Source organism: Gallus gallus, chromosome 6 (genome assembly GCF_016699485.2).
Source record: "Gallus gallus isolate bGalGal1 chromosome 6, bGalGal1.mat.broiler.GRCg7b, whole genome shotgun sequence".
Classification (NCBI taxonomy): domain Eukaryota; kingdom Metazoa; phylum Chordata; class Aves; order Galliformes; family Phasianidae; genus Gallus; species Gallus gallus.
Window position 1 is genome coordinate 25,034,858 of NC_052537.1, and position 10,780 is coordinate 25,045,637.

Genomic DNA, 10,780 nt, shown 5'->3' on the forward strand with positions numbered 1-10,780 from the left:
TCTGGAAAGTCCTCAAAGTGTTAAGCTTGGATCACCATGGTGCTTGAAACATATCAGAAGCCTTAAGTATAACAAGGAGAATGTGCTGCAAATATGCTTTTTTTTTTTTGTGGTCTTGCTGCTTTATGTGCTGAGCTGTGGAGGTATCTTTCTGCTGCATGTGAATGTTATATTTCCTGTTCCTCCTGTGCCTGGAATCAAATCCAGTTCCAGATACGATGTTAGGAAAGCTTTCGTGACATCATCTGGACTAAAGTGCCATGGGTAAAGAGTCCTTGCTAAAACTGTTTTCTACTTTAGCTGGATATTGTGATTAGCTGGCTTTGTTCTAGAAATGTACATGCAGATTTGATTCATTTCAGCCATTGTTGCTTTTTTACAGGCCAGAAATCACAAAACAATAAGTTCTGTGAGATAAATTCCTTTTTGTTTGTGTGGAAGCTATAGAGCCCTAATGATTAATATTTTGTGGCAACTTTTGAACCAGCTCTGGAGAAGAAGTGGACTGACAGCATATGAAGTAGTTAAATTTGATATCACAGTTGTATTACTTACCAGTTCTGACTCCCCATATATTGCATGCATAGAGGAAATGTGCTGTACATGCATTATTTTCTGTCAGATTCCTGCAGGATGTCTGCATTCCACCTCCCAGTGGGCTTTTTGTTACTGTAGTCTCCTAATGTGGAAATCTTCCTTCTGAGGATAATTGCTATCTCTTGTCCCTCACAGATTCTTTCTCAGCGCAACACTGTGTTTTATGGTGGGGACTCCACCTCCCTGATTGACTACATGATGTGGCCCTGGTTTGAACGTCTGGAAGCATTCCAGCTGAAGGAGTGAGTACCTTGCCTGGCTTCTAGCTTGTTACTGAAGTGCTGCTGTATATTTTTTTGTATATTTGAATATACGCTGCAGCAAAGGATTGCTTTCAAGGTTGGCTGAAGAACTGTGATTTTCTTTACAGTTTTGGGGCAGGGATAAACATCCTAAATCAGAGTAGGAATCTTATGAAAAGATGCTTCCTTTCACCAGATTTGTTTTCCTAAAAATTTTGGCAGATCTGGAAGTAGTAGTCAAAATACAGGACTTTATTTCCATTCCTACAAGATAGAAGAAAATGACCTTTATTGGAAGAGATTAGAGGCATGGAGGCCTAGGTTCGAATTTGTTAATCTAAAACCTTTGGCTTGAAATGGAATATCTCCAGAAATTCTGGGCTGAGAAAGGAGACTAGTTTTATTTTGTGAAGAATTAACTGTGTCCTGCCTTGCTATAGATTGAAGAACTGTCCCTTTTGTAATGGATTTTTTTTTAATATACAAATGTTTGATACATACTTAAATTTACCATGGTTTTGGGTTAACATGGGAAATTAGCTTCAGTGGAGAACTGTTCTATAGCTGGTTTAAAATGGGGCCAAAGAGTCAGTTTGTATGAGGATATGGGTGATAAAATGGAAAAATGAGTGTTTTTTTAATATGGTAGACAACTAAACACCATGCAGACATTCGCTTGCTCAGTGGAATGGAGAGGAAAATTGAAAAGTGCAAGAATTCATGTACTGAGGTAAAGAGAGTTGAATAAGGAAAAAAAGGGAGAGAACAACAGCAGCGAAAGAATGGAAAGTATAAACGGAGCAGTGATGCACAAAACAATTGCTTGCCACCTGCCAACCAATGTCCAGCCAGTCCCTGAGCAGCAGTGGCCCCCCTGGCCAATTCTCCTGTTTTATTGTTCAGCATACTGTCATATGGTGAGGAATATCCCTTTGGCCACCTTAGGTCTGGATCAGCTCTTCTGCTTGTGTCCTACCCCCAGTCCCTTTCATGGCAGGACAGTATGAGAAGCAGAAAAGTCCTTAGTGTAAGAACTGCTAAGCAACAACTGAAACATCAGTATGTTGTGAGCATTATTCTCACTCTAAATCTGAAGTACAGCACCGTACCAGCTAGGAAGAAACCTAATTCTATCCCAGCTGGAACCAGAACAGAGTATAGGACAGTTGACTGCATCTTGATGACTAAACTGTTCTTGAGGAATAAGGCAGATGAAAGAAATTCTGCAAATGAATTAAAACTATTGTAAGACAAGGACACTGATGGGCTCCTGCTCTGCTTTGTTTTCTGTGTGATTCTTGATTGGAAGGGGAAGTGTTACAAGCACCAAAGGCCTAGAGTCACCAAGGTACTTGAATGATCAAGTGTCTGGACCACTGTGTGTTAAGATGCTTTCTGAACAAGAGTTAGGAGCTACCTAGAGAAATTAACTGAACTTGGGATTTGGAGGTTGGAATGCAGAGTCAGCGTACCAGGAGAGAACGAAAGGTTTGCACTGTTAAGCTTTCAGTTTGCCATGTACTTAATTGTGTTCAAGTGGATTTGTGGATTTTGTTGGCTGAATCTTGTTTCCTCAATAGACTGCATTTGCATTTTGAGCTGCTGGGTTGCAGACTATAGCTTCTACTAGCTTATCTCAGTCTTCTAGAGAGAGGAGAGAAGCTTGTGTGTTGTGAAGGAGTGTTTGTTAAAGAATCACCACTAACGAAGTGCTCGAGGGAGGCAGAGGTGTGCAAGCCCCTGTCCTCAACTCAGGGCAGATTAGGGATATGAATAGGGTCTCTTTTGTAGTAGGAATAACACAAGCAGAAACTTACCGATATCTTGCACAATAATTGTTCTTTGTCAGCTGTGCAGAATGAACAAGCTCTGTAAAAACTGTCTTGCTTTCCAAATGTCAGACTGTCTTCTGTGATCTGTTACATATTTGTCACTTGCTCTGAGCTGAGTGTTACACCATGAGAGAGAAAGCAAAACAATTAGTAACAAAGAACTTCTAAAGCTGTTTTCGTTCCTTGATGCCCTCCTGATTTCCTGTTTATGTTATTCAGACTCTTTCCTTTTCCCATAGTGTTTTGACTCATACTCCAAAGCTCCAGCACTGGATGGAGGCCATGAGGAAGGACCCAGCTGTCAAAGATACGATCACTGACACACAGACATTCAGAAGTTTCCTTCAGCTCTATTTCAAGAATAGTCCAGAGGCGTGTGATTATGGGCTGTGAGATGTCAGTGGGCACATGCTTGCTGAATTATCAGTGCCTCTCTTCAGTGTGGGCTTTGAGTATCTAGTGTAATTTGATGTGGGGTCTTTTCTGGTTGTGTTTCTTAATGCTTGGGTGAATCTATGCTGGAAAGACAGTGAAACCTCTTTCCTGTTAGGAGGAGGAGGCAGAAAGCCATTGCTGACCATGTATTGTGTGTGAAGGAAAATGGTGGCTTTACTCAAAGGTGACCTGTCATCTGTAGCCTATTTGTGGGTATTTCTTCTGGGTGGTCCTTGAGCTGGCTCTCTTACTTGGATAAAAGTTGTAATGCTGATGTCTTGGAAATAAAAGCAAATGTTTCCTTTAAGCAGCTATTTCTTCCTCTTTATAAGCATTTATCTGTCACTGGATTGGTTGTGCAGGGGGAAGTGACTGTCAAAAAACAAACAGGAGGAGTTACAAACTGGTGCAACTGGAAAAGTATGACCTAAGTGCTATCATGGAAACATGGTGGAATGAATCTTACGACTGGAGTGCTGTGAGGAAGGGCTACAGGCTCTTCAGAAGGGATAGGCAGGGAAGGAGGGGTGGTGGAGTTGCCCTCCATGTTAGTGAGTGAATAGATTGTAAAGAGCTGTCTGAGAAACAACCATAACCAGGTTGAGAGCTTATGGGTTAAAATCAAGGATTGGTCTAGTAAAGGACATCTGGTGGTTGAGGTCTACTACAAGCTACTTGATCAGGGGTAGCCTGTTGATGAGGCCTTCTTGCTTCAACTGCAAGAAGTGTTGTTCTTGCAGGTTCTTGTCCTGATGAAGGGTTTCAACCACCCAGATATCTGCTGGGATAGTGGCACGGTGGGTGGCAAACAATCCAGGAGATTCCTGGAGTCTGTTGAGGATAATAACTTCCTGGTCCAGGTATTGGATGGACCAATCTGATGTGAAGCCTTACTAGACCTGGTGCTCACCAATGCTGCAGAGGAGAGTGTTAGAGGGGTTAAGGCTGGGGGCAGCCTGAGCTGTAGTGACCATACCCTGGTGGAGTTTGTGACGTTGAGGAATGCTGGCCTGGCAATAAGCAGAGTCAGGACTCTGAACTCCAGGAGAGCAAACTTTCAGCTGTTCAAGGAACTGCTGGACTGGATCCCCTGTGAAACTGTTGTTAACGGTATAGGGACAGAGCTGGCAGCTCTTTAAGGACACTTTTCTGTGAGCACGAGCTCTCCATTCCCCAGCAGAAGAAATTGAGCAGAGGAGGTGGGTGACCGGCATGGCTGTGCAAGGACCTGCAGCTTAAACTGAAGGAAAACAGAGAAATGTACAGGAAGTGGAAGCAGGGTTGTGTAGCCTGGGAAGAATACAGGGATGTTGTCCACATGTGTAGAGATAGGGTCAGGAAAGCCAAGGCACAGATGGAACTAAACTTAGTGAGGGATGTGAAAAATAACAAGAAGGAGTTCTACAAGTACACAGGCAGGAGGAGATAGATCGAATGTTCCCCCTCTGATAAATGAGAATGGAGAAGTGACTTCCTCAGACATGGAAAAAGCTGAGGTGCTCAATAAGTGCTTCATCTTGATCTTCACTGGTGTTCAGACTTCCCATGTCTGCCAGGACCCTGAGCCTCTAGGTGAGGGGGAAAGGAGCGAATTTTGTCCCACTGTGATAATGGAACAAGTCTGAGACTACCTCATGAAACTGAATGTGTTTAAGTCTATGGGGCCAGATGATATGCTGAACTCTGAGAGAGATGGCTGACATGGTTGCAGAGCCACTCTCCATCATATGCTGTCAGGTGAAATCCTCAGTGACTGGAAAAAGGGAAACATTACTCTCATTTTTCAAGAAAGGGAGAAAGGATGACCTGGGGAGCTACAGGCCAGTGAGCCTCACATCTGTGCCTGGGAAGATCATGGAACAGATCCTCATGGTTACCATGTTATAGCATGTATGAGATGAAGAAGTGATCCAAGACAACCAGCACTGCTTCACCAAGGGCAGATCTTGCCTGACCAATCTGGTGGCTTTTTATGATGCAGTGACAGCATGGATGGACCAGGAAAGGGCAATGGGTGTCATCTTCCTGGACTTCTGCAAAGCCTTTGACATAGTCCCTCACCACATTCTTCTTTCTAAATTAGAAGGGGTGGACTGTTCGATGGATTAAGAACTGGTTGGCTGGTTGCAGCCAAAGGGTTGTGATGAACAGTTCTATGTCCAGGTGGAGGCTGGTCACAAGTAGTGTCCCCCAAGGGTTGGTCTTGGGACCGGTGCTCTTCAGCATCTTCATCAGTGACATAGACAATGGCATCAAACGTACCCTCAGCAAGTTTGCAGATGACACCAAGCTGAGGGATGTGGTTGATACACTGGAGAGAAGGGAAGCCATCCGGAAGGCCTTGGACAGGTATAAGGTGTTGCACTTGGGCCGGGGCAACCCCAGGTATCTATACAGACTGAGGGAAGAACTCCTTGGAGCAGCCCTGCAGAGAAGGACTTGGGAGCCAACAGTGTGCACTTGCAGCCTGGAAGGCCAACAGTATCCCAGGCTGCATTAAAAAAGGGGTGGCCAGCAGGGAGAGGGAGTTGTTTGTCCTCTTCTCAGCTCTTGTGAGGCTCCATCTGGAGTACTGTGTCCAGGCCTGGGGCCCCAGCACAAGAAAGATGCAGAGCTCTTGGAACGAGTCCAGAGCAGGGCCACTATGATGATCAGAGGGCTGGAGCACCTCTCCTATGAAGAAAGGTTGAGGAAACTGGGCTTGTTTAGGTTGGAGAGGAGAAAGCTCTGGGGAGACCTCACTGTGGCCTTTCAGTGCTTGAAGGGAGCGTATAAACAGGAGGGAGAATGACTGTTTACATGGGTTGATAGTGATAGGACAAGGGGGAAATGATTTTAAACTGAGATGGGAGATTTAGGTTGGATATTAGGAGGAAGTTTTTTCACTCAGAGGGTGGTGAAGCACTGGAACAGGTTGCCCAAAGAGGTTGTGGATGCCCCATTCCTGGAGGCATTCAAGGCAAGGCTGGATGTGACTCTGAGCAGCCTGATCTAGTAGTTGGCAACTCTGTTCACAGCAAGGGGGTTGAAACTTGATGATCCTTAAGGTCCTTTTCAACCCAGGCCACTCTGTTATTCTTTTTTTCTTTTATATCATGCCTTACACCCACATAGTAACTTTGAGAAGGTGCATGCTTGTGTAACTCAACTAGGAAAGCAGAAACGAAAGATGGATTTGAAGAAGAAGAATTAGCAGAAACTCCTCTAATAAATGTGCTTCCTACCAGCCTACAGAGCATGCGAGTTTGCAGCTACTGGAGGGGTTTGTTTATGTTCTTACTAGTTTTAATTCACTATGCAGGTTTTGTGCTTGGTTTTGTCTGTGGCTTTTAAACACATCTGGTGTTTCTTGGAGAAAAACAAGTCAGTCTGCTGTTTCCTTCCAGAATGCTGATACACTTTAAAAGTTTCCTAGCCCTGATCTGAGGCTGTGTGTGCAGTAGATTGTCATTAGAGAACCCAGAGGAATCGTAATACTGTGAGGTGTCAGAACGTGGGTCTATAGGCTGTTTTATCAGATGACTGCGGGGTTTGAGCTTGAAGCCATTTTCCCTGAAATGGTATGGTGGGATTTTCAGCAGCAAACTTTGAAGAATTACTAACTATACAGCATCTTGGTATTGTTACTTGCTCTGCTTTTAGTTAAAGCTTGTTTAGTTAGTGAAGTTAGCAAAGTGTGCTGAAAATCGGCTTCCATAAACATCCTGGGAATATATTGTAGTTTGCTCCACTGTATTAGTGGGAGATAGTGGGAATTGACTTAAGTGAGATCCACCAATGGGTTAAGAACAGAGCCTGGCATTCATAAATAGAAGTGGCTAAGGGTAGACCACAGTAACCAGGAGACTGTATTGTGCAAACAGAAATGATGTGTTCTCCTCATCTTTGTTTAGTGGCTCTAGAGTATACTATTATAAATATGCTACTTCAGCAAGAAAATATAAAATGAATTATTCTACCTTATAATTTACTATTAAATATCAGTGCTCTAAATCTCCTGGCAGACAGTTGGGGTCCCAAACCCATTACAGCACATCAGGAAATACAGACCTCAGGCAAAGTGTTTTTGATGTAGTAAGGAATATGGAACACTTGGGCATAGTCTGCAAGGGAAAGAAAAAGGTTATGTAAAATGGACTGGCTCTCTCTTTTCACTCTGTATGGGTGTAAAGGACACAACTTATTATTTTAAATAGTCCAAGAAGAAAATGCATATTGTCAGTTTTGGTCAACAGAGGAAGAAGATGAAGCCAATGAACAAAGATCAAGCAGACTGATAGCTCTGCCTTTTGATTAGATCTCTCCTCCCAGATCTTCTTTTCAGATTGTGTAGCAAATAATGTATTTACTAATCTTCTGCTCCATAGTTTGCTCTTGAAGGTTGTTGGTGGTACTTTTGATTTTCAAAACAATGGTGAATTTTTTTTATCATTCCTTGTTGTGCCACCAAATAGAATTGCTCTCAGCACAAGTTCAAAACAAAGAAGTTCATGAATAGGCAAAAAAAAAAAAAAAAGTAAGAGAAAAGAACATCACAGTTTCTTGTCATGCTTCATTTAATAGCTGTTGTGCTCATCAGAAGTGCCTGGCTGTGTGTGAGAGCATGTGCTAGGCATGTGCTGGCATATTAGTACATCTTCTGGGCCTGCTCTCCCTGATTTTCCACTGTCATGGCATTTGTAATGTTCTTGTGTTGTTAAGATTCGAGAACTGTCTGTTTCTCATCTTCTCTCCTTTCTTTATTATTAGTCTGTTTTTCATTTTGTTTTTAATTTCTTTTCTATTTTATTTCATCACTCTGTTCCTTGAACAGTGGTTTCACTTGGGAAGGTCTGATGAAAATTCAGTCTCTTTACAGTCATGAGAACAGATGCCACTTTATTAAATCATTCCCAGTTCCTGTAATATATTAGAAACAGTGTGTTCTACTGCTGGTCCAAAGCCAGCAGTAGTGGCATTAGTTTTTTTTAGCTGAGTAAATAATTAATGCTGTATGATGTTACTCGGACGTTTTTTCTTCTAAAGCAAATTTTGCTGATTTGCTAAAAAGGGGATTATAAAATTTGTCAGTGAGATTTAGCTGTGCTTCTGGTGGAACGTGAATGCTACTTAGCAGTGAGCAGTACTGTTGCATCTGAGTTGAGGAGAATGTTAAAAAGCAGCTTGTATTAAGGGACTGATGTACAGAACATTTACTGCATTGTTCACAGCCATCTCATGATGCGTAGACCACAGTCTGAGACAGAATGCTACAGGTTTGTTTCTTAGAACCACCAGTTTCTTGGCAACGCTGAGGGAGAAAGCCATTTCTCCAGGGAAAATGGAGCCCAGAAAAGTAGCACTGAACAGCTTCAAGCTGAATAGAGAGGATACATACAGTGCTTCCTGTAAACTGCAAACCATTTACATGACTCACTTATGTGGTCCCACCAGCAAAGGCATAAGACAGCTGGGGAAAAAGGATTAAAAAGCTGTCTGCTTGAGACCACCTGAAGAATTGATGAAAACCAGCAGTGTGATATTATGGCTTAATACTGTCCTTTGTGTGGTTCTCTGTGTATGGTCCTATTTTCTCAAAAGATGCTTTTGTGCCTTTGCTACTGTCACTTCATCATCAGAAGGAAACTCTCAACAAGAGTACAGTCTGGGCCTATTCGCAAGTTGTAATGTGACTGTTGTTTCCTGTACATGCATCACAGACCTTTTCCATGCCTGCTGAGGTTCAAAAGTATAGTCTGTCTTCTCTACTTGTAATTGCTAAAGCAAGATTATTCAGCTAGTTCTCCTTATAAGAAAATAGCTCTGGTTATATCAAGCTCACAGGCTTGATGCCTCTCAGTTCCCCTTTGTATGCTTTATATATCTTGGTTGTGTTGTGCTAGTGTGTCTGGATCTAGATGCTCTGGATCAAAACTTTCCCTTCAAAGCTGTTCCAGGTGTGGTTCTGGCAGGAGAAAGTGTGGGGTGTGCATGTGGACACGCCTTCGTTTTCATTATCTTTGCACACAGGAGCTTTGCTTTACTGGAGTTTTGTATTACTGATATGATGCAATAACACACCCATAGCCCCAAAGGTGTATTGAATCATAAGGAATATCATGATGACGCTGCAGAATACATCTGCCCCATGGGAGCACCTGTGCAATGGAGACCAGATAAGGTTGTTATGGATCACTTGTGCTTACAGGCACAAGAACTGTCCCAAGGCTACCCTCCCTTGCTTGATGCAAGCTGACAGGGAGGAGATCTAGAAGATGTTAGCAAGTTAAGTACCATCTCTCTGTGGATTTGTGTGCAGCTTGGTTCCCAGCACAGGTATAGACAGCAAGACTGAAAGGTAGGAGCAATACAAGGAATTCCTCACTTGATGCACCTCAGGAGGTAAAGTGACAGATGAGGCAGGCTGTTAACAGTACAGTTTACTGAGATCAGTTCAGTCCAGCTGTACCTGTTGGGCCTGTATTGCACTGTGTTTTATCCTGAATGTTAGATTGGAAATCCAATGACATTTTAAGTTTTATGGTACTTCTGCAAAGGAGCAGAATAGACAAATATATAGACAAATTTATATTTTTTATCCTTTTATGCTTATATGTGGTTGGCCCAAGACTGTAAGTGAGTAGGAGCCTATTGGTGGATTTGAAGATTGATTTGCATCTAAAATCAACTCCTTTTCCTGCAGTGGATCTATAACTCAAAAATTTCATCAGGATTTTCGTCTTTATTTTGCATAAAATTTTTAAAAACATTGCAAGAGTCAGACATTTACACACTCTCAAATGCCTAAACTTTGAGGGCTGTACTTAAACATTTTACCTCTGCACCTCCCATGCTTCTGCCTCAGAGCAGATCAGTGAAGCTATCATACCCGCATTCAAGACAGGAACTGCTGATCATTTTTTCTCATCACGCTTTGGATAAGCTCTAGTTTCAGTTAGATTCAGTTACTAAGAAATTCAGCACCTTACTAAAGGCAGTTTTCCCCCTAGCTTTTATTGTCCTGATTGTCTCTGAACTGCATTTCAAAATGTTCGTTAAAATGAAATGTCTTGCAGCCAACATTATACCTGATATTGTCATGTTCTTGTAGTTGATGTATTTGTAACTTGCCAGTATTTAAAATGCTGTTTTGAAGTTTTCAGATTAAGTAGCTGTTAATGCTCAGTATCACAGCAACTTTATGGGGCCAGATTGGAGGCCCTGGCACAGAATGATAGGCATTTACTGTGCCTTCTGAGTTTATGGCTCAGATGTAAACCAGTAATCTTTAACTGATACAAGAAAACTTTGTGGGAAGATTTTAGTGACCAAAAGAGAAGTCACAGTGAATGATAAGAGAAAAGGAGGCAAACGTTATTTATATGCTCACCGGAAAAGAGAAGTTCTCAAGGTCTAAGACCTCTGCCATAATTATCGAATCAACTTCTGCTATCTAAAACATTTAAGGAGATAAGAATTGAATGTTTTTGGAAAAAAAAAAAAAACTGTTCAGGTCTTTGAGGTCTGATCATTTACTAAACTAAGTTAGCAGGGAACCTGTTTGCAGCAGGTTCACTCTGCTATGCATTAATTTTTTTAATCTTATTTTCATCCTCCAACATAGGCCTGACAGCATTAGAAGCCAAGAACTAGTTGGAGTTTTTGTAATGGGAGAGAGATGATTGGCTTTGTGTA

The 10,780-nt window shown here is 42.2% G+C and overlaps 1 protein-coding gene across 4 annotated transcripts in view; it reads left to right on the plus strand.

Moving 5' to 3' along the window:
• GSTO2 (glutathione S-transferase omega 2) overlaps nucleotides 1–10,780 on the plus strand; it is a 40,421-nt gene that overhangs the window by 5,386 nt on the left and 24,255 nt on the right. For 2 of the 4 annotated variants that reach the window (XM_040702441.2, XM_040702440.2), the window contains exon 5: nucleotides 733–839. In XM_040702441.2, coding sequence (XP_040558375.1) covers nucleotides 733–839 — 107 coding nt within the window. Of the gene's footprint in view, nucleotides 1–732; nucleotides 840–2,890; nucleotides 3,414–10,780 lie in introns of those variants that run through there. The other 2 variants (XM_015288649.4, NM_001277375.2) reach the window with 2 other exon arrangements.